The 24,280-nt window shown below is 42.3% G+C and overlaps 2 protein-coding genes and 1 long non-coding RNA gene across 7 annotated transcripts; 2 read left to right on the top strand and 1 right to left on the bottom strand.

The window, feature by feature from the left end:
* Window positions 1–1,515: 1,515 nt before the first annotated feature.
* LOC124629983 (WD repeat-containing protein on Y chromosome-like) lies at window positions 1,516–14,574 on the top strand. Its single transcript, XM_047163672.1, has 18 exons — window positions 1,516–1,761; window positions 2,026–2,217; window positions 7,335–7,446; window positions 7,707–7,864; window positions 7,948–8,124; window positions 8,314–8,493; window positions 9,386–9,619; window positions 9,701–9,953; window positions 10,088–10,224; window positions 10,445–10,533; window positions 10,616–10,810; window positions 11,018–11,143; window positions 11,220–11,380; window positions 11,540–11,751; window positions 12,256–12,437; window positions 13,456–13,597; window positions 13,683–13,877; window positions 14,012–14,574. The coding sequence occupies exons 1-18, from the start codon at window positions 1,516–1,518 to the stop codon at window positions 14,186–14,188; spliced, it is 3,168 nt and encodes a 1,055-aa protein (XP_047019628.1). The 3' UTR covers window positions 14,189–14,574.
* On the bottom strand, window positions 13,344–15,052 carry LOC124629984. Of its 2 annotated transcripts, none has more exons than XR_006984363.1 (3): window positions 14,809–15,052; window positions 14,030–14,161; window positions 13,344–13,891 (listed from the first exon to the last, which is right to left on the bottom strand). It is a non-coding gene; the product is annotated as an uncharacterized LOC124629984 (long non-coding RNA). The 2 variants fall into 2 exon arrangements; XR_006984364.1 differs by lacking the exon at window positions 14,809–15,052 and adding an exon at window positions 14,570–14,800.
* Window positions 14,958–24,191, top strand: LOC124629982 (WD repeat-containing protein on Y chromosome-like). 4 transcript variants are annotated; one of them, XM_047163669.1, is made up of 18 exons: window positions 14,958–15,001; window positions 16,073–16,264; window positions 16,429–16,540; window positions 17,022–17,179; window positions 17,471–17,647; window positions 19,050–19,229; window positions 19,612–19,845; window positions 19,930–20,182; window positions 20,293–20,429; window positions 20,512–20,600; window positions 20,923–21,117; window positions 21,202–21,339; window positions 21,777–21,940; window positions 22,017–22,228; window positions 22,397–22,578; window positions 22,703–22,844; window positions 22,920–23,117; window positions 23,317–24,191. In XM_047163669.1, exons 2-18 carry the CDS (start codon window positions 16,073–16,075, stop codon window positions 23,533–23,535), a joined length of 2,982 nt encoding a protein of 993 aa, XP_047019625.1. In that variant the 5' UTR covers window positions 14,958–15,001; the 3' UTR covers window positions 23,536–24,191. The 4 variants fall into 4 exon arrangements, with proteins under 4 accessions (XP_047019625.1, XP_047019623.1, XP_047019624.1 ...); XM_047163667.1 differs by having other exon boundaries at window positions 14,964–15,522; XM_047163668.1 differs by lacking the exon at window positions 16,073–16,264 and having other exon boundaries at window positions 14,964–15,522.
* Window positions 24,192–24,280: the final 89 nt, after the last annotated feature.

Raw genomic sequence — 24,280 nt, 5'->3', positions numbered from 1 at the left:
AACTTTAACACAAAGAAATATTTGTTTTAGTCATTCACTATATCATAGGCAGCACCATGGCAGCACCGCAGTACGTGTATCGCACATCGGTTACCTGCAGGTGGTCCACTACCGCCGTATGATCATTTGTGCTTATATAATCCAAGTCTTCTTGTTCTTCCTGCCCTTGAATTTCCAGTATTTTTCTCTGTCAGCCTTCATACAATCTTCAAGCCGTCATACTTTACTGTCTTCTTAAGTTCATACTCATGTAAAAAATATTTTTCATATTTATCATTATCATATATGTATGAAAGTCGTGGTGGCCTAGTGGGCAAAGAACCAACCTCTCAAGTGTGAGAGCACGGATTCGATTCCAGGTCAGGCAAGTACAAAGTTTGTTGCGCAATAAAATGTATTTTCTTTCTTTCTTTCTACCAATGCAACTTTTCTCAGTTTGTATGCACTTTCTAAATATATCTTAAAAGACACCCAATGACTGTGATTCGGATGGCACTTTAAACTGTAGGTCCCTGGTCCCTACTGTCATTGAACATCCGTGGTAGTCGTTACGGGAAGTCAGAAGCCAGCGTACATGGTGACACTCACATATAATATTCTTCAATTTATAACATGTTTGGACTTTAAAAGAGACTATGACCCTTGAGTTTGTTTCGGCGTTTCTTCTCAGGGATCATCAATTAGGAAATGCCGACCCCAGCGTTCTTAAAATGACGTGTAAAAGTAGTGATGTAATGTCCAACTTGCAGAATAAACGATTTCATTTCATTTCCTTTATATAGTAAGTCTGACACCAGTCATGTAATTGGGTTGAGGAGGTCAGATAGGGCAGTCGCTCCTTATGAAGCACTGGTACTCGGCTACATCCGGTTAGACTGGAAGCCGCCAGTCGCACTGTGAGTTTTAGAAACATTCACAAAGCAGCCCGCTGTCTGTTATTTCTCCATTTAGGTAGTTTGATGTCTTGGTAGGTATTAGTATTTATGTTCAGTTGGTATTTTTTGGTATTTGTTGGTATCAATGATACGGCATAACCTCAGCTATATAGATGTGGATGTCTTAACATATGAGTGAGTTTATGAGTTTTTTACTTGCACTCGTCCGTATCCAGTTTTGTTGACTTGCCAATCAAAAAAATCGCTGTATGATTGCCTGAGAAAGGGTAGGAAACACAAATACACAAAACCTACTACTATGAGGGGAACTTTAGATTTGTTTCTATAACTTTTTATTTAACCGACACGACAATGGGACGTGCACCTGTGTCTGTGCAAATGCTTGTGCACTATAATATGTCCTGCGCAGTTGGCTGAACTCCTTACATGAGAACAGCCGCCGTAGCCGATAATTGGCTAGGAGGACATCATCATCATCTATTTAACCTTTTTATTTAGTCTAGGTTGCTCGTCATCACGTCTGACTCGTTGGACTTGTTTGACTCTGTGACCCATTTTGTTATTTCTGCCTCGTTTCTGACAGTGACTAGAAAAGATTGTAATTTGGGTTGAAATAGTAATGGCAAGTGAAAGCAATGTCCGGTCGTTATTATCGATGTCTTCGAAGTCGGAGAGCAGCACGCGCGCCTTCTGGCGCAATGCGGCGCTGCACGACCGCTGCAGCATGCAGGACATGGTGGCCATCAAGGAGGCCTTCCAGAACGCACCCAACAATCAAATGAATTCACTTGAGTTCAGGAACTTGCTCAAGACTTTGTTAAATGTGGAATATGACGATGATGAGTACAAAATACTTTTTATGAAGGTATCGGGTACTACCTAATTTTTGTTTGTTAGTTGGTTAGGTTAGTAGGCTTCATCTAGTGCAGGGGAAGCGGAAAAAACCGCTTTATAGTACATCAGTATTTTACATTTAGCGGCATTTACTAAGGATACTATAACACTTTTGTGAACTGGTGATTACTTGCTAAAAACTATTTCCTAAAAGTTAAACTTATTTGGCGTTTGTGTAGGTGGTTTTGTAGCAGGTGACATTAAAACCAATTACAGTATTGTAATCAACACCCAGGTAAACTCCAGCCGTACGGGTACAATCGATTGGGACGAGTTCATATCACACCTGATCCTGGGCTACTTCACCAACGACTCCTCAACCCAAAGAAAAGCCCTGGAACCGCCCATTATGGGCTTGCCCGTGCTCATGCGCTCGCAACACAGACACCCTATATCCCGGATATGTTTCTGTCCCGATGTTGCCAAGGTAATGCCATTTGAAAATTACCAACTTAGCAGTTTGATACCTGGGTGGAAAACATTTTCAAAATAGATAGGTAGCGTCAATTAAGGCAGTGGACGGCGCTAGACTGATGTTCTTCTTGAAACTATTATTGTATGTACAACCTCTTTGGTTAGGTATGTACATAGCCGAAAAATTGATAGAAGTGTGTTAAAAAAAAAAAAATGTCAGTTGTTGTTGTAAAAAGCTTGTTATGTGTGAATTTATAAATTAAATATATAATTGGACTCTCTTGAAGACTTTAAGACTTTTAGTATCCATTTGACGTCGGAGGATTTTTATTCCACAAATTACGCATCTGCATTAGGTTACGGGCCAGCGGAAAATCTTTCCCGTCAATATGGAAAATTTTACTACTAAAATTCAAATCGGTCAGCTCAAAGGCAGTGAAAATTGGGCTACATGGAAGTATAAAGTTTCCGTCATGTTGCGTGGCACAGAAGGCGCCATGGAGGCAGCAGAAGGAAAGCTTCGGAAGCCGATTTTAGGAACAGGCGATGGTGCAGTGATGGCCTATAACTCAGAGTTATTGAAGTATAGGAAGGCAGACAGCAACGCCCTGCTCATAATGACCAGTAACATGACCGAAGAGACGCTGATGAAAGTCATGAGGTTCGAGACAGCACATGAAGTCTGGGAGGAACTTCATAGATTATTTGATGGACAGTCCGAAGATCGCGCATACACGTTATGCATGCAGTTTTTCAGCTATAAAAATAGTTCAGAGGATGTGTCGACAATGATGTCAAAACTGAAGAACATCTGGAACAATTTGAATGCTGAAATTTTGAAGACTGATCCCAATATGAAGTTACCAGATATGTTTTTGATTTGTAAAATTTTGGATTCCCTCGACGACAAATTTTTTAACTTCAAATCCAGCTGGATGCTGTTGAACAAACAGGAGAGGACCATAGACACACTAACAGCACAACTCTGTGGGTACGAGAGGGCACTTAGTAATCATAATGAAGAGACTGAAGAAGTGCTCGCCTCTACCTCTAAGCCGCAGCTAAAAATAAAATCCAGAGACGAGAATTTGAGGTGTAGGTACTGTTCACAAAAGGGACACCGCATCAAGAACTGCAAGCAGTGGAACCAAGATGGCAGACCGAAGAAACCACCTTCACAGTCTACGTCGACGAAGCAGCAAGTGCAGAATATTACGCTGATGATATATACTTGCTCAGAGGATAAAGATGCAGAACATTGGTATGTGGACAATGGTGCCACAACTCACGTAACCAATAGGGAAGATATATTCATAAATTATGAGGACTTTGGGTCGAACCACACCGTGACGACGGCAGATGGCACCGTAGTTCCTGCAAAAGGGAAAGGGTCTGTGGTGGTTGAAACAAATGTTAACGGCAAAATTATGAAGCTTACCCTAAGTGATGTCTGGTACGTGCCTAAACTAACGAAAAATCTGCTATCTATGCTAGCTGCACAGGACAAACTGCGAAACAGTACATTTATTTCCACAACTAAAGAGTGCAGATTGGAATTAAATGGTCAGGTTATTGCAGTAGGTAACAGGGAACATAATGGTGGACTGTATAAGTTACAGATGAAGACAGTTCTACCGAGTAAACCTGTACAAATTAATGCTGTTGATCCATCATGCTTACTCCAGCTATATCATGAGAGGTTTGGTCACCAGAACAAGAAGTACATTAAGGATCTTGTTAAGAGGGAACTGGGGATTAATCTAAATCTAGAGAGTGATATACAGTGCGAAGGTTGCATCTATGGTAAAGCACAGCGACTGAAGTTTGGCAAGAGAGAAAGAGCTAATATGCCTGGAGAGCTGGTACACGCTGATGTATGCGGACCATTCCCGGAGAGCTATGGCAAACATCTCTATTTTGTTCTTTTTAAGGATGATTACTCCGCGTTTCGTCACGTTTTCTTCATTCGCAACAAAAGTGAAGTAAAGGACAAGCTTAGTCAATTCTTAAAAGAAGCTAAAAACGCTGGACATACAGTTAGAACATTATTGAGCGATAATGGTGGAGAGTTCGACAATAAAGCTGTTCGAGATATTCTTCACAAGCAGGGAATAATCCAGCGACTCACGATGCCATACACCCCTGAGCAAAATGGGTGCGCAGAACGAGAAAACAGGACTTTAGTAGAAACCGCTCGATCATACATGCACTCAGGACAGGAGTTTCCACAAGCCTTGTGGGCAGAGCTTATTAATACAGCTGCTTACGTTCTCAATCGCACTGGACCCACTAGGGAAGCAGGGAAAGTACCGTATGAGCTTTGGCATAACAAGAAGCCTAAGATCTCTCACTTGCGTGTAATTGGTAGTGAATGTTACTTCCACATTCCTAAGCAGAAAAGGAAGAAGCTACAGAAGAAAGCTATTAAGGGCAGACTTATTGGATACGATAACGACGATGGGTATCGCATCTGGAATGGGAAAAAGACCGAAAGATCTAGAGATGTCATATTTAGTCCAAGCATCGAATTGAAAATCCCAACTGCATTGCCAAGTCTTCAAGAAGAAATGAATTTACCACCAATTAATGAACCAAGTAGCAGTGAGACAGAGGGAGATTTCGATCTGATAGACACAGAGGGAGTGATCTTATCGGAACATGTTCCAACCCAGATAAGTTCACCAATAAGAGAACCAGAAACTTGTGATAATGAGTCTAATGAACATGCTCTAGAGGGAGAGTATGATACAGCTACCAATGACGAGGCTGTATCAGGAGATCATGTTCATGATGCTTCAGAAGCAGATCAAGCAGAAGAGTTCATTGATGCTCAAGAGGAGATAAGGGAACCTGAAGTTCACAGGTATAATTTGAGAGACAGGTCAACCCTTAGACCTCCACAGCGGATGAAGGATTATATCTGCCTCATTGACTCTGATCATTTTCCTGAGTCTTACGAAGAAGCCTTGGGAAGAGAAGACAGAGATGAGTGGCTGAAGGCATTAAACACAGAAATGAGATCGCTATTGGAAAACAATGTATGGAGTCTATGTGAACTACCGCCCAACAGAAAAGCACTACCATGTAAATGGATATTCAGAATAAAAAGAAATCCAGATGGTTCTATTGAAAAATATAAGGCGCGGTTAGTTGTAAAAGGCTTTAAACAGAAGAAAGGTTTGGACTATGACCAAACTTTTAGCCCCGTTGCTAGACATGCTACAATTCGAGCACTTTTGAGTGTTAGTGCTCAAGAAAAACTACATATTGTTCAGTTTGATGTAGCCACTGCGTTCCTAAATGGACGATTGACGGAGGACATTTTTATGAAGCAACCAGATGGTTATGGTGATGGTTCCAAGAAAGTGTGTCGTCTAAATCGCAGTCTGTATGGCTTAAAACAAGCACCAAGGTGCTGGAACAGCTGTTTTGAGGACATAGTACTAGAGATGGGCTTCAAACAGAGTGATGGTGATTGTTGTCTCTTCACTAAGAAAATTGGACAGAAGAAAATTCTGATCACTCTGTATGTTGATGACGGTTTAGTCGCTGCTACAGACGCAGAGTTGGCGAATGGCTTTCTAGAAGATCTGAAAAGGAAATTAAAGATCACAGTCAAACCAGCTTCATATTATTTAGGCCTTCAAATTAAGACCGCAAGTGACGGTTCTATAACCATCAATCAAGAAGCATATTTAAAGAAGATATTAGAGCGTTTTGGGATGGTTGACTGCAATCCAGTCTCTACTCCTATAGAGAAAGAAGGTATTCAGTCAGGGAAAGTGGTCCCTGCAGAAGAACAAAAGAAGTTTCCCTATAGAGAAGCAGTCGGCGCCCTCGCTTATTTGATGGTAGGCACTCGTCCCGATATCGCTTATGCGGTGGGAGTAGCCTCTCGTAAGCTAGAAAATCCTACAAAGGAAGACTGGAACACAGTTAAAAGAATATTCCGGTACCTGAAGGGGACAATCTCTCTCGGATTGACATATGGAAGTGAGCCTAAACAGCTAATAGGCTACAGTGATGCTGATCACGGAGGAGACTCTACAACTGGAAGATCAACTACTGGCGTAGTATGTTTGTACGCTGGTGCTGCTGTGTCTTGGCTTAGTCAACGACAAGCCACAGTTGCTATATCCACAACAGAAGCGGAGATAGTGGCTGCTAGTGAAGCTGCTAGAGAACTAGTATGGCTGCAAAGAATTTTTGCAGATATGACAGATCTAGAAGACCTGTCCTTAAAGTGGATAATGAGGCCGCTATAAGATTAGCTCACAACCCAGAATTCCATAAGAGGACAAAACACATCCGTACTAGACACTTCTTTGTGAGAGAAATGGTGCAAGAAGGAACTCTAACTGTTGTGAAGACAACTTCAACAGATCAGCTGGCTGATGTGTTTACCAAGGCAGTTCCCAGACCTCGGCTCGTGGATTTGCGAGAAAGGATTGGGATGCATTATATAGGCATCCGAATACTTCTCATCAATTAGGGAAAGTATTATTGTATGTACAACCTCTTTGGTTAGGTATGTACATAGCCGAAAAATTGATAGAAGTGTGTTAAAAAAAAAAAAATGTCAGTTGTTGTTGTAAAAAGCTTGTTATGTGTGAATTTATAAATTAAATATATAATTGGACTCTCTTGAAGACTTTAAGACTTTTAGTATCCATTTGACGTCGGAGGATTTTTATTCCACAAATTACGCATCTGCATTAGAAACTACCTTCTAAACTTACCCGATTGGACTTCAAGGCCCAGATAGCTGCCCAACTAGCAAAACGTGGTTTTCATGCTATTCTAGAGCCTTCACTTATCCAGGACTATACATATAAACGGATATAAGTAGGCACAAATTATAAGATACATAGTATTTGAGTAAAAACAGCATGTATTATGCTGTTAAAAGCGTAGTCGCAACCAGTAAAACGTTCATCGGAGCTTGAATTAGTCCAGATACGTAGTATATTAAAAACAAATTCTATTATTATTTTGCTAGTTGGGAGAAGGCCTATGTTGGGTTACAGCTACTTAGGTTTATGGTTGCTATTCTATGTAATCTTAGTACACTATATATCTTCTATTGGAAGTAAACATCGTGAAACTGTTACATCCAAATGTATGGCACAGGACCGCAGCACGGACCCGATACAGGGCTCGTACATAACGGCAAGCCGCGACGGCATGATCGGCTGGTGGTCGCTCAACATGAAGTTGTTAAGAACTGCTTACTCTACCAGTCGTTCGTAGCTTTTATTATTTTCCGTATAGTTCTAATATATAGATATATATACTACAAACATCATTATGACTACATCCATAATATAATAATTAACTTTATATTAACACTTAAGTTCATCTTATCCTTATAATCAAGTTATTTTACTTTGTAATGAAGCCATTGCATATGTTCTGATTATGATTTTTTATAAGTATCTGATTATATTTATATGATTGATGACAGGTTAACTTTCTTTTACATGGTTTCTTCTCAATCCTTAGCGTATCTGAAGGTGCGCTCGACGTGGGTGACGGACATGGTGTGCATGCCGGACGTGAACATCATCGTCACCAGCTCCACGGAGCGCGACCTGCGCTTCTACGACTGCACCGCCAAAACCTTTACCTTGAAAATTATCATCACCAGCTGGGAGTATATGGCAAGAAAAATATTTTCTGAATAACACATTCAATAAATGTGTTTAGTTTAGTTACCAACTTAACCTATCGACAAACGATATAGATCTGTACGATGCACTATCACTTCACGGCGGATGAAAACGACGACTGCCTGTTGATCTGCGGCGACGTGGCCGGCAACATTCGGATGTTGCTGTTCTCTCCGCACAAGCGTGGCCCCTTCAAGAACGAAGCTGGCCACTCCTTGAAAACTATACGTCATAGAGATCTCCAGAAACGGGTACTAACTACAAAATAATGCTTCGTAGTTTATTATATTTGGTTATACCTACTGTCATATACTATGAAACTGTAAAACACTGCTTAAATTGGGCAAATTAGGTTGTACTTTTTATGAGACATAGTTAGATAACCTGCTAAGATTTGTTGTAATCAAGTTATTAAACTACCATCGGGGTTTCCGTTGCAGCCTCAAATGCTACCAGAGCTACGTCTGGTGGAGTTAACTCGAATCCATACGGAGTGGGTGCGTCAGGTGTCGTACTACAAGTCGCTGCACTGCGTGGTGTCGTGCGCCACGTGCCCCGACGCGCTGCTCATGTGCGACATACACGGCTCCAAGACGCACAACATGTTCAAAGTTGAAAAGGTTATATCGGTGACACAAAACAGAAATTATCATTGACCGTGACCTATACTAATATAATAGAATAGTTATTTGTTATACAAGAGTGCAAAGTTGCTTTTTAACCGCGGGCTCAATTTTGATGACCGAGCAAGCGAAGGATTCTAAAATTGAAACACGAGCGTAGCGAGTGTTTCAATAATTAGAATCCTGAGCGATAGCGAGGGAATCAAAAGAGCACAAGGTGAAAAATCTTTGCACTCGAGTGCAACACGTAACTTTTCATCCCACCTCATCGAGGAAATTACTAAATGCAAAAAAAAAACAAAATGGCGCGCACATATGAGTTAAAAATTAAAAAGAAGTACCTATTAAAGTTCATTTATTTGAAAACTCAGTTTAAAAATGAAACGAGGTTAAAAATCTGTGTAAAAACAGTAATAAAAAATACTTAATTAATTGAATAATTATTTTAAGCAGTATTTTATTTGTTTAATATGGATTTGTTTAAAAAGTCTTATCAAGATAGTCACAAATGGAGTATTGCACTCGATGTTCTAAATTCAAATCACTTTGCCGCTCTCGAGGATAAAAACGGCTTTTGCGCTCAGATATCAAAGGGTAAAACTACTCTTTCCGAGATGGTGGGATGAAAATATTTTTTGTTTGTTTGTTAACCGATTAAAAAAAATGATTTCACTGTTGGATGATTGCCACCGGACGCAATCAAAACCACGGGAAAATGGCCAGTAATATCATAAAGAAAAAAATGTTCCCGGCAAACTACGATAAATAAGACATAGCTACCTAAAACTGTTTAATTAAGTTTTGTACGAAGAATACTGTGGTCATTAGCGTTTTGCATTGTAAATGCATTTGCACGTTTATTTTTCACTAATCTCATACTTTGGTTCAGGGTATCCAATGTTTCACGTTTGAGGAGGAGAAGCACATTCTGGTGACAGGGGGCCCGGACTGCTTGGTCCGCGTGTGGAACCCCTTCGTGCCCGCCAAGCCCAGCATGACCTTCATTGGACATCATACCGGCATCGTCTGCATCGTGTTGCAAAATAAAGGTCGCACTATCTACTCGTTATCTAGAGATAGAACTATCAAAGTATGGGATGTACAGAGCCACGTGTGCCTTCAGGTGATTCCTACCTATTTGGAACTTTTCGTTAACACATTCTTCTACACTGACAATATATTTAACAACTTACTATGATTTCAGTCCTATATCGACGTGCCGGCAGTTCTAGGCGAGCGTTCGCCTATTTCTGCGGTGTACAACCCAGTCACGCGCGAGTTCATTATGGCAGCCGTTAAGATAGCCATTCTCATACTGGATGAGCAGCTGAACCCGCTGCACACGGACGGGTTCACGCACTCGCGAGCTGTGTCCAAGATCCTCTATAATCCTCTGTTCAAAGTTATCATTACGTGCGGCATGGATAGCATCATCATCAATTGGAGTCCTACCACTGGTAATATAACTCTAGTTTCATCTGTTTTACATAATCTCATTTTTAATTAGCTTAGTGAATATGTTTCAGGTCGGTAGGTAACGTTTTCTAGGGACTCGCGTCCGTCGTTTTCACTTTTGGGAGTTTGTGTGCAGGCAAAAGCAATCTGATTATTCGCGACGCGCATACTCGTCTGCTGAATGGTGAGCTCATCCCTGTGGAGATCACTGCGGCGTGTTTTGACCCTGGCTACCAACTTATGGTCACCGGTGCAAGGAACGGAGAGCTCAAGGTAACTTCCAATATTTATTGATATCTGGCTGTCCATTAGGTAGGTCTGGAAGCTATTCAGCGATCAAGCGGTTACCTGATTCCGCAGCTTTAGTGATTAAGAAGCTTTTTTTGATATTTAAACCAAACTTATAATAGGTAATGATCAAAATGATTAAACTTATAAGAGATAATAAAAAAAATATTCAATGAAAAACTAATAAGTAATTAAAATTTGCTAGGTTTGGAACTTCAACACGGGTTTGTGCATGAGAGTGATGACCATTAAACACATGTGCGAGGTAACCGGCATCTTCTGGGTGGATACGAGGTGTGACACTTTTTAATATAATTTAACAACAATGATAATAACAGAATGATATTATTGGTTTCCATGTTTTTGAACTGTTTAGGATTTTGGCAGTTGGGTGGGATCGCGTTGTGACAGAATTCGATGATTCCGGCACGTCGAAGACCGGCAAGAGCTGGGAGACCCGACACAATGATGACGTGCTGGCGGCAGCGGTGCGGCCCCCGCTCACGCTGGCCACGGCCAGCTACAACTCCGAGCTCGTGCTGTGGAAGCTGGACACTGGCCAGCCTTACAGGTCTGGCAAAATTAGCCATATAAAAAAAAAGTTTAAGATTACATTGAGAATAATTCTCTTGGATACGATTTCCGGGCCGAGCAGTAATTGCTTTGTGGGTAAAATAAAGGTAGACTTTAGTCTTGAAAATAAACGCAAAACCTGTTGAAAAAAATACCTAGTCCATGGTAAGGTATTAAAGAGATATTAATTATGAATTGTATTCAGACTGTTCACGTGCTCCGACCCGACGCAGCGCCTTAAGATGCACTACAGGAAGCGCACCTCCATCAGGCCCGTCACGACGCCTTTCGACAAGACTCCGAAACGAGCTCTCGGTTTTCGCAAACCCAGGTAAAAAAATATTAATAAAGTGGCAATGATACGTGAAGGGTTACGTTATAAAGTAGATACATGTGCATGTGCGCAGCTTGGCAGCTCGCGGCAACGTGAACCCCCTGCAGGCGGTGCAGAAGGCGACGGCGCGACGCGTGTCCACTGTGTCGGTGCCGGTGCGCGCGCAGAGCATGCGCCGCCTCGCCGTGCAAGCCATGCTCTTTCTGGAAACACGCCAACAGCACCCTCGTGTCGGTCAGTCAAACGCTAGTATTATTATTTTCTAGACTTAGGCCTTTAATTAGAATGTGGCTATTTTTCAACTCACCGTCATTGCTAAGATTGCACCCCTTCATTTGAATTCATAGAATAAGATTATCTGAACACCTACCTAAGTAGTCGGTTTTGTTATAGCTTCCCTTTTGGTCTCCGTGGAGAACGGCGCAGTGCAGTGCTGGTCAGATCACTCGGCAGGCGGGTACCAGGGATCCTTCCAGGCCATCCACATGGCGGGCGATTATGTGTCATCGCTAGCAACCGACATTAACAATGAATTCGTCTTCACTGGTACCACCATGGGATACCTCAAAGTGTGGCTCTTGTCTAATTATTTTGACAATAAAACGGTGAGTCATATTTAAATGAATAGACTACGTATGAAGCTCCTCGGACACGAGACGGTCACGACCAAGGTTTGTGATTACAGACTAGATTAACTAAAGAAACGATATGAATGGCTAACCGGTTGGCACGACTGGTCGTTGTCAACAACTCGTATCGCCTGCAACCAAGGATGCGGCTTGGCCGAGGCCAGCCGCAATATTGATATGGTATAGTCATAATGTTACCGTATCAATTTCGATGCCATATAAATAGCATAAACTATCGAGTGCACTGTAATATAGGATGAAATTAAATTAGAGTGACTGTAAAGGACTGAGTGATTATAAAACAATAATCTGTCCCAAAAAAGAAAAATTACAGAAGGACAAAAATAATGGCCATATTATGGTCAGTCCTTGGTCGGCGACGCAGCCCAAACATAGCATCTTCTATCCAGGTACCACGACTAGACTATTAACTAATGATCGTCTAGTGCGCGAGGTATGAATGTGTTGCGACTGTTGTAGGTACATATAAACATGCCCCGGCTGCGCCTGATGTTCCCGTTCCTGTGGCGTGACCGCATCGAGGGTCGCGCCAAGCGCAGCACTCGCGACCAACCCCAGCCGCTGCTGCTTAACAGCTACCGCGCACATCTGCGCTGCATCACCACTGTTGCTTGCTTCGACGAACTCAATCTCATCTGCACGTAAGATCATTTTTCATGAGTCGTTTTACATATGAGATTTGTTGATAGTAAAAGCTCTTACAATAAAAAAAGATTTATACACAGTTATTTTTATTATATGTATGTAGTTACTACATACCGTTGCGGAGTTCCACCAACTCCCTCTCGTCATCATCATCGGGTCAGCTTTCAACTTTCAACCGTTTTATACGTATATCAGACATACACCTAAATGTTAAGTACCCTTTGTGTTTACCCTTTGCATGCCGAAAATATTCAAAATTTACGCTTGATCTCTCAGGGTTTCCATCTTCAGATCCTGACACGAAAACAACGAGACCTGGGAAGTAAACCCCAATCATACAAATCCCAAATCGGTCCAGGCACCTTTGAGTAATCTGCGAACATATATAAAAAATAAAAAAAAAACGACGTCAAAGATTCCAACGAATGAGGGTTTTCTAAAATGGCGTCCACCAGGTGGCGCACTGAGTCGTCAGGTCCAGGTAACTGTCAAAGTGCTTATCTTTACTATGAATAGTGAACGATTTTAGTGGTTTTTTTATTTTATAATTAAAGCACTGCATTATTGTTTTACTATTGAGGTTGAGTAAATAAAAAAAACTAAATCATATTGTGTTAACAAATTTTTCAACTACCAGTGACTTTTGCACCCTCTCTCTTAGCTCAATTTTTAGTTCGGAAACCTTATTCTGACCGTAGTCCATAATAAAATCAATAACACTTCCAATATAACAGAATTTCAATAAACAATAAGTTCGGCACCTACAATTCCATACTATTTGACAGCTGTTTGGACCAGACGCATACGTGGCGCCACCCGGTGGCAGAAAAAATTTCAAAAACCCTCATTGAAATCCTCTATTTTGGGAAGTGGGTAAAATATATTGAAAAATTGTTAATTTATTTATTTATTTATTTATTTGCATCAGGCATCTAAGGCCCATAGAAAATACAATAGCATACTTAAATATAGTAAAGACGGTAACCAGTATCGATAGATGATGTCAATTTTCAGCGGCAGTTCAGACTACAGTGTGCGCTTGTGGCGTATCTCTGGTGAGTACCTGCAGACGCTCGGCAGCTTCGTGCCGTGGACGTTGGAAGTTACACGTTTTCCACCTGATGTGAAAAAAATTGCTAGCTCTACCACCTTCAAGGTATGCTCTTATAAGTTCTGAATAGTTGACAGGCATTTCCTAAATATCATTAAAACGTGTTCTTAATTCAAGGCCATCTTAACAGGTATTAAATGGTGGTGTGGTGTCACGCTACGTGCCTGGTCAGAAGGTGATAGACCTGTTAAGCGACATCACCAAGGAAGAACTGAAGCTAACGTATGGCGCGCCGCCTGATGAGCCACTGCTCGGACACCATTTCGTAATGCCCGATCGGCCAGAGGTGGAAAAACCCATCGAGCTTGACGTCTCGATGCCAAGAGTAAATAAATTCATCTGAAATTAAATATAATAACACACTGGTTATCCTTACAGTAAAATATACAATAGAGAGTCTCCAATGTATCGTCCGGTTTCGACCGCTCTTGGTATAAGGTGAGTTTTCTGTTGCTGCAGATCCCAATGTACACGCACCTGCGCATGGCGTCGATACAGCCGATGCGGCGCCTGGCCACGCCCGAGCTGGTGCGCGAGACGAGGCTGCGCGAAGGCCTCGCCAGGAAGAGCCCGCCCGACGCCGTGCCCACCACGCACCTGCAGGTGCAACTGCCTCCAACCGTGAAAAAGTCTTAGCCTGACGTTATAAGCTAATAGCTATAGCTACTAGTCAGCCGACTGGGAGACTCCACAGTCCAGCTCGATGAGAACAATTGATTAATTTTGATACTAGAAATGTTTCTTTATTTGGTCAATAGTTCGATTATTTTCGCAATTAGTTGAATTATCGCTTAATTATGCCTACATAGTTATACGAGTTGAGTTATGTTTTACTTATTATGTTTAGCAGGGTTGTGTGTTTTTTTAAGCTGAACTTAGTATACCTAACTATGTAAGGAATATAACTTTATGAATGTAAGAATATGAATAACTTTATCTTATGTTAATTGAGAGCCGCTCAGAAACATTTAATTTTTTTTGTTATGGAAATGTCGCAGACTTTTTTAATATACTTACAAAACATCTTACTTGTTGGCCTTTAATTTACTGGTTACGTGTTTTAGCTAACATCCGTTTTTTTTTATAAGTTTTCCTCAAAGTAAAAAACTGTCCGCCTGTCACGCACACGAGAGCAGAGAATTAGTGAAGGTATCGAATTGAAAAAAACTCTCAAGGTAACCAAAACCAACAGGGGACTACTACTACTGATTGACCTAGCTAGAACTATGTTGACTATATAATTTTCTAGCTATTACCCGTCGTTAGCCCGGCGTCTCGCGGCAGCGGGAGTGAAATAATTCCGATTGATTTCGATTTGCAATCTTGCACTACTGGGAAGCTACATAATCTCCTGTGTAACATAGACATTTTGTCCGGCTATGGGAAGATCCCCTGAGAGGCGTGTGAAACTACGGGAACCATAATTTAAATGGAGTATAACTTTGTCAGGTTAGGTACTCAACCTTTTTCTAAAGTTATAGGTAGAGTGGTAACATCTATGGTATACAGCTTATAACCTTATTAAAAGCCCTGAGACAAAATTAAGATTTTGAAATGCCAAAGCGTTTTTTGATATTGACATTGATTGACACTATCATAAACAAAACAAACATGGAGAGATCATAGCTCCATTTTTTTACAAAAATCAATAATATATACACTACTTTTGATATTGTTTAGAGTAACTTTCAATAAAAAATAGAACAATGGCTAACGACAGTCAGATAAGGTCTACGATGTCGATGTCTTCGAAGTCGGAGGGCAGCCTGACGGCGGTGACGCGCGCCGGCCCGGGCTGGCGCAACGTGGCGCTGCACGACCGCTGCAGCATGGAGGACATGCTGAAGCTCAAGGAAGCCTTCCAACAGGCTTTCAATAACAAGCTTATGGCCAACGAGTTCAGAAACCTTCTTAAGACTTTGTTGAATGTGGAGTACGACGATGATCAATTTAAGATTCTCTTTTTAAAGGTAGATGTTGCACTCGCACATCCTGATAAACTATAACCGGATAATGTAGCTTCCAAAAAGTGCTGGGATTTTTCAAATCAGTTATGTAGTTTCGGAGAATTTAGAGCAGGTACAAACAAACAATAAAATGTTCCTCTTTATTATATTGGTATAGGTAGTACAGATAGGGAGTAAAGAGCTAACGGTAAGCATTTAGCCTATATCTACCTCTTCCTGCTGATAATGGACGCGCTAACGTCCGATATTATTCTGGTCGGAGAGAGTAGACCGACAGTCCAGAGAGCATTGGAGGCTTGATGGCTGAGACTGGTGACTAGACTTGTGAACAAGAGCTAAACCGAATACCAGCATCCAGCATCTACGTAACAATCAGGACTTATAGCCATAATCCTAGCCGGCCTGCCCCTACGAGCCTGCTCTGACTTACCTTCGTTCACTCGTCCAAAGTGACGGTGAGGACGGACGGCGACGTTACTTTTTTTTAAATTTATTGAACAAAAAGATGAAATCATAGAATAATTACCTAAATCATTGTCGAAATTATGTTCAGATGAACACAAGTCGCACAGGCGAGGTGGACTGGGACGAGCTGGTGTCGCACCTGATCCTGGGCTACTTCGGCAACGATGCGGAGAACCAGCGGGAGTCGCTGCAGCCTCCTATCATGGGCTTGCCGACTATCTTGCGCTCACAGCACAGGCACCCCATTTCCCGGATATGTTTCTGCCCTGATGTCGAAAAAGTTAGCAGTACCTAATATTCAATAAAACTTACCACTTTTCTACACTTTAGAGGTAATGAACCCAGCGATAGGAAAACGTATCTGTTCGAACAATTTAGTAGTTTGCTGACGTGAAACGATTGTGATCATCTGTTAATGTATGACGTAGTAAACCACGTACACAGGACCGCAGCACGGACCCGATGCAAGGCTCGTACATAACGGCCAGTCGCGACGGCATGATCAACTGGTGGTCGCTCGACATGAATCTATTGCGGACTGCTTACTCTTCCAACCGTAAGTGTGAACATAGCTCCTATTCTCTACTCCTCTCGCTACTTAGGAGAACCTAATCACTGGTAATGGCACAAACTAATTGAGTACTGAGTACACCTGACAACCGACTAAGTGATGAGTTTATACATATTTACTATGCATCACACTTCCAAGAGCACCTTGCTTGACTCCGAAAAGCAAGCGTGATGTGGGGCGTAGGTACTCAAGCAAACAAAATCACAGCATTTCGACAAACTACTGTTGACTAACAAATGAGGTAAAAGCATTGACCGTTAAGCTTGCCTGTTGCTATCTTATCTAAACAACGATAACGAGTGAATGTTCACTTTTGGCTTCTGTACTGCCTATGAGAAATATTAGGAACTCACAACATCATTTCTCAATATTTATGTGTGTCTGCAGTTCTTCAATTCACTCTAAATCGAGGTGGCATAGTAAGGGAAAATCTTCTGTGGGCCTGATTATGATCTCCCCTCCTTAGCGTATCTGAAGGTGCGCACGACGTGGGTGACGGACATGGTGTGCATGCCGGACGTGAACATCATCGTCACCAGCTCCACGGAGCGCGACCTGCGCTTCTACGACTGCACCGCCAAAACCTTCACCCTGAAAATTGTCATCACTAGCTGGGAGTATATGGCAAGTATACGTCTTAACTGTTTGAATCTCTAGAATTCTTTACATCATAAAGTTTAGAAGCAGTACCTGCCAATATAAATGAGGTAATCACCGGTGAGATAAGATAGTCATTCCATCTCATCCGTCTAGCTAGCCCAATGCAGCCATATGAATACGTACGATTGATTCGAGGTTCTATCTGATAATTATAAGTGCTGAAAATATGTGTTTGCTGATAATGTCTATGCCGATTTTTTTACAAATTCCATGAATGAAAGTGTCTTCACTTGTATATTAACTTTCATTTGACAGATCTGTACGATGTTCTATCACTTCAGTCAGGATTGTGACGAAAAATGTATGTTGATTTGTGGTGACGTGGGCGGCAACGTGCGAGTGCTCCTGTTCTCCCCAATCCAGCGCGGACCCTTCAAAAATGAGGCTGGACGGGCGCTGAAGATATTCCGTCATGTAGATCTGCAGAGACAGGTTATTACACAATTGCTAGTCATGTTTATTTATTTATTTATTTATATATTTCCACACTTACATCTATCTTTACAGGATCTTAACCTAATGCGATAGAGAAGTAAATAAAAATTCTAAACATATCAACTAAATTGAAACATAACCCTAAAAATATATATAATTAACAATTAAAGTTCTAGTTCGTAACATACTACCCTATATGCAATCCTTGTGAAGTCGTTCAACGAACAGGAAAACAAATCAACATGCTCAGCGATCGCGTTGAGCGTGCGCAGCGCGCGCGACATCGGCGCTTGCTGCAAGAGGTTAGTGCGTGCTGTTGGCACCACCAGCAGCCGCGGCCGCCGCCGCCGTCCCACATACTCATCTGGCACGCACAAACGAAGTTCTTCCAGTATTGCTGGATTACAATTTTTACCACGTAAAAGTTGAAATAAATAAGTAGCCAGCGATACTTCACGTCTAGCTCCTAGTTTATAATAGCCCACCATACCAAGCAAAAACAATGTTGGATATAGTAGCGGATAACCTGGGTAAACACTATGTAATTTAAAGTAAAGGAATCTTACGAACTTGTTCTGAATTTTTTCCAACATTACCTATTTTGTACTTGGCTTCACTTGGACTCCAAATGGCCGCATTGCATTCCAAATGACTTTTCACTAATGCCTCGTACAAAGCTTTTAAAGCTCTGACATTAGTGAAATCAGTGGCCTGACGTAAAACGAATCCAAGATTACGGTAGGCTTTCTTACAAACTTCAACAATATGCTTCCTGAAAGTTAGATCTGCAGTAAAGTGAATTCCCAAATCTCTGACCTCTGTAACACGTTGTATGGGTTGCCCCTCCATTTGATACGGGCAGTGACTAGGGTTACGTGTACGGGTGAAGGACAGTACCGAGCATTTTTTGACATTGAAATATAACTTGTTCTCCTTACTCCACTTAATAGCATTATTTAAGTCCTGCTGCAACAGACTATGATCCACAGCTTTGTCTTTAACTATCATGCTTAGTTTGAGGTCATCTGCAAACAGAAGGCACGTGGAATATTCAACTACTTTTGGCAAATCATCAATCATAAGAACAAAAAGTAACGGTCCTAAATTACTCCCTTGACTGACGCCAGATCTTGTGTAATAAGGCTCGGAATGGTATCCACAACAGTCAACAAATTGACGTCTCTCGCGCAGGTAACTGGCGAAGAACTTCAATGTGTGAGGTGTAAAACCCATGTCAGCCAGCTTAAAGAGTAAGACGTCATTGTCGACTGTGTCAAAGGCCTTCCGGAAGTCCAAGTATACGACATCTACCTGTAGCCCAGCATCGACTGCTGGAATGTTAGTAGTCAATATGTCTTAGCAGTATTTGTACTTCTCTATGAGTGACCTATCTTTGCAGCCCCAAATTTTGCCAGAAATGCGCTTAGTAGAGCTTAATCGCTTGCACGCGGAGTGGGTGCGTCAGGTTTCGTACTACAAGTCGCTGCACTGCGTGGTGTCATGCGCCACGTGCCCCGACGCGCTGCTCATGTGCGACATACACGGCTCCAAGACGCACAACATGTTCAAAGTTGAAAAGGTACAGTAGAAGTTCAATTAAATGTCCTATCGTCATAATCTATTTTGTAAATAACGATTCATTTATTATACCTATAGTTCGGCCGTTCAGAGAATGCGTTCCTGACACATCGCGATTGAACTGACGACGTAACTTTGTAATGGCGTTGCAGTTACGATAAAAATTTTTTGCTGATTGTTTACCGTTTTAACAATTGATGAAATAAATTTAAAACAACATTATTATATCAATAATCAATGAATGTTATAATTTTGGTCCAAACTGAGTGTCAAATAACTTGGTCAAATAACTAACTGACAGGTGTCAGGAACGCATTCTCTGAACGGCCGAACTATAGTGAATACTTAACCGTAAAAAACTAACACATACAAATATTTTTCAGGGGATTCAATGTTTTGAATTTGATGAGGAGGCACACATATTGGTAACGGGAGGTCCAGATAGCGTGGTCCGTGTGTGGAACCCGTTCGTGCCAGCTAAACCTAGCGTGACCTTTATCGGGCATCACGCAGCAGTCACCTGTGTCGTGCTGCAGAACAAGGGACAAACTATATACTCCTTGTCCAGAGACAGAACAATTAAGGTGTGGGATGTCCAGGGCCAAGTTTGTATTCAGGTAAAAGGATTTTCACCAATCTGCTGACTGAATGCTGATAGATATAATTTTTATCTGCATCTGGATTATTATTTTCTATTGCAGACCTACATCGACATTCCGGCAGTAGTTGGTGAGAGAACCCCAATTTCCGCGGTGTACAACTCAGCCACCCGCGAGTTCATCCTCGCAGCCATCAAGATAGCCATCGTGGTGCTGGACGAGCAGCTCAACCCGCTGCACACGGACGGGTTCACTCACTCGCGAGCTGTGTCCAAGGTCCTCTACAATCCGCTGTTTAAGGTTATCCTCACATGTGGCATGGATAGCATTATCATGAACTGGAACCCTGTTACTGGTAAGGTACTGCTTGATTGTCAATCACATAAAAACTTTGAGACATCGTACGCACTACGTAGGTACTTCGATCCAATGCCTGATGGTCTGATGTTTTGCGGATGTTTACAGGTAAACGCAACGTTTTGATCCGTGATGCGCACACGCGACTTTTGCATGGTGAGCTGATCCCGGTGGAAATTACTGCGGCCTGCTTCGACCCCGGCTACCAGTTGCTACTCACAGGAGCCAGGAACGGCGAACTCAAGGTTTTGAATTCATTTAGCATTCTTGGTATTCATCAGGCGCTTGCATCATCGGACTTTAAACTAGATGTTTTATGTTGTCTAGGTGTGGAACTTCAACACGGGCTTGTGCTTGAGAACTATGAGTATCGCGCACATGTGCGAAGTTACCGCCTGCTTCTGGGTGGAGGGCAGGTGACCTATATGTAGATCTTTAATCAACTACATGCTTCATGTACGCATTCAACTAACGAAGGCTTCTCAGCCGTTGTTATTTATTATCATCATCACCTGCGTAGCCTTTTCGCAAGCTTTAATTTACTTCACCGATGGTTGTGTGTCTGCAATGAAATGTTGAAACTACATTTGGGAGCACTTCCCGCAGCCGCAGCAGTGACTTGGCTGTTTTTTTTTTTCAAATTATTAAATTAAATTAAAAAAGAGCCCTAAGAGCCCTGCATGGGCCGTTACTGAATGTACAGAAAAAAGAAGGAATAAAAAAAAAACTTTCTTTTAGGATCCTAGCAGTAGGTTGGAACCGCCACGTGGTGGAGTTCGAAGACTCCGGCATGGCGATGCATGGCAAGAGCTGGGAGATACGTCACACAGACGACGTGCTGGCGGCGGCGGTGCGGCCCCCTCTCACCATCGCCACGGCCAGCTACAACTCCGAGCTCGTGCTATGGAAGCTGGAGACCGGCCAGCCTTACAGGTGCATATAGGTATTTAACCGAACCCTCAAGCACAAGCCTTGTGCGGATTTATATTAACATACGATATTATAATAACATCGCAGACGGTTCTCGTGCACGGAGCCTACGCTTCGCATCAAAATGCACTTCCACAAGCGCGAGTCCCTCAAGCCGACCTCGAGTACTCCTGACAGGATGGCTGATCTTAAGGGAAAAAGACTTTCCGTCATTAGAAAACCTGGGTGAGTACGATCACAAACAGTAATATTGAAAACCTTTTTTCATTATTATTTTCATTGGCACTTATGTATATTTGGGTAACCAATGGAACAAATAAATGCCCAATTTAACAATAAAAACTTGTGGAGCATACGCGGACGGATAGAATCAATTGCATCTAGTCTAGCACCTACTACTACTTGCTGCGCGACGCTGTAATTATACATTTTGCTATTGTAGTGTTATATTGTGTTCTAAGAATAATTTACATATAAGAAGTTAATTTCAAGAAGCTCATCCGTATCTAGTGAACATTTTTAACCAACCCGGGTAACTGAGTTGTGGAGGTGAGATAGACGGTTGCTTCTTGTAAAACAGCTGTATCCGAGTAGACTGGAAGTCGACCTCGACATAATTGGGAAAAGTTTAGATGGATGATGATAAAGTAAATTTTGCACAGAATGGGAACCTCTCGCGAGAGCGTGGACCCATCGGCGGCCATCAAGAAGGCGACGGCGCGGCGCGTGTCTACCGTGTCGATGCCGACGCGCGCGCAGAACATGCGGCACCTGGCCGTGCACGCCATGATCTTCCTGCACACGCGGCCGCAGCAAATGCACGTCGGTCAGTAGTCAGTAGCAACGTCACGTCACATGCTCATACACTCCAAGACCGACACAACTTTACTGACATGTTCCAGCTTCCCTCCTACTCGCGCTGGAGAACGGCACAGTGCAGTGCTGGTCAGACCACTCTGCGGGTGGATACCAAGGCGCTTTCCAGGCCATCCACATGGCGGGTGACCACGTAGCTACAATGACCACGGACATCAACAACGAGTTCCTCTTCACTGCTACCACACAGGGATATGTTAAAGTGTGGCTCCTGAGTAACTACCTCTCAAACACGACGGTAAACACATAAAATTATATTTACCTTAAATAATTCGACTCGACCGGGCTCGACCGGCTCGACTGGTGTAAATGAAAGGGATACCTACTCGAATCTGCTTATATAAAGACATTGGTCTCCAATAAAGCTTCTCCAATAAAGTCTCCACAGCTTTTTCTTTCATTACAGTCGCATATAAACATGCCCCGGCTGCGCCTGTTGTTTCCGTTCCTGTGGCGTGACCGCATTGAGGGTCGCGCCAAGCGCAGCACTCGCGACCAGCCGAAACCACTCTTACTGAACAGCTACCGCGCACATCTGCGCTCTGTCACCAGCATAGCTTATATCGACGAGATGAAACTTGTATTTACGTGAGTTCCATACACTTCGAAGTATAAAGTTGTACACTATCTATAGTAGTCAGTAGATGTATTCATTCAATAGTAATAATGGAAACGTTACCTACGTTTTAAATACATACTTTTAAATTCGCAGTGGCAGTTCAGACTACAGCGTTCGAGTGTGGCGTCTCACCGGTGAATACCTACAGACGCTGGGCAGTTTCCTGCCGTGGACTCTAGAGGCGACTCGCTTCCCCCCAGACGTGCAGAAAGTCGCCAGCTTCACGACGTTCAAGGTATAGGAGGTGTTGACAAATGGCAACCAGTCAGTCCAAGTGGTGGAGTAGGCAGCTGAGAGTGAGCGTGTGCAGGTGTGGCGCGGCGGGTACGTGTCGCGCTACGTGCCGGGGCAGAAGGAGGTGGACAAGCTGCGCGACATCACCGACCACGAGCTCAAGCACAAGACGTACGGCGCCTCGCCTGCAGAGCCTCTGCTCGGACGATACTTCACGCTGCCAGCGCGTCCAGAGCGGCAAGAACCAATAGTCCTCGATAACTCCCTGCCCGTGGTCAGTATACTTTTCTTCTGTAGATACGATTTCCTGTTGCCTCCAGATTTCTTCAAACCAATTTTTCAAATTATTGAGATTTACCAGTTCATCTTTTTGTTCAATCAATTTGTTCAAATTAGAACCTCAGCAGAAGAAGTATGTTGAGTTGAATATTATTCCAACTATCAGTTCAGCGATAATATGGTGTGGGTTGCAGATCCCGCTGTACGCACACCTGCGCATGGCGTCGACGCTGCCGGTGCGGCGGCCGCCCACTCCCGAGCTGGTGCGCGAGACGCGGCTCAAACGCGGCAGGGTTAAGAAGATACACTACGGCGGTGCACAAGATCAGTCCATAGACCCGACGCAGGCGCCGACAGCGCCACAGACAGTGCCCGTTCCTGACCCAGTCTCAACCAGAACATCTAACACATAAAGCGCTATGATTCGGATTCACCTATAAGTTGTAAAGATCCTTATTTGTAGGTAATGAATAACGGGTAGCACACAGTGCACTTGCATAATCTCTTGGATATCGACCGGTTAATTAGGTGTTTTGTGAAACCGCGATCAGATTTTTATTTTTATTATTTATCTCGTTTAGTATTTACTTACAAAGGTTTAGTATAAATTTATTTATTATTAAGTTGTTATTTGTGCACATAATTATAATTTTGATTTGAATTATTTTAGAATAATTATTTGATTTAAAGTGTCACCGGTAGCATGCGCCTGTAAAGTAACATTACGAATATGCTCGACAACTCTCATGACATCGGAGAGGGAGGATAGCTTGTTATAGCTTGAAAACGTTAAGTTATTTTTCACGTTATAAATTAAAGTATGTCGCAATATCACATGTCAAAAAAAATATTTAAAAAAAAACAGTTCAACAATTTGTAATATTTTGTTCAACAGTAGCAGAATGCCCGCTAAGGTTAAAACTGCTATTGATTGAGATTCAGTGTTATTAACTTAGCAGAGTCGAGCCCGTTCTAATCCAGTGTTTAAAAATAAAGCTTAATGTTACCTACGTTACGCTGAGGCACTTTTTTATAGTAAATTGTGATTTAATAAAAAATATATTTATGATTTTGTTTCTAATTTTTTTAAGCGACCGGCCTTGTCTTCTAACGGTTAGGTTACCTATAAATTACACGCGTGTTACAATTACCCGGAAA

This window comes from Helicoverpa zea, chromosome 4 (genome assembly GCF_022581195.2).
Source record: "Helicoverpa zea isolate HzStark_Cry1AcR chromosome 4, ilHelZeax1.1, whole genome shotgun sequence".
Lineage (NCBI taxonomy): Eukaryota > Metazoa > Arthropoda > Insecta > Lepidoptera > Noctuidae > Helicoverpa > Helicoverpa zea.
The sequence above is the reverse complement of the archived record's forward strand: the minus strand, read 5'-3'. Positions and strand labels throughout refer to the sequence as shown.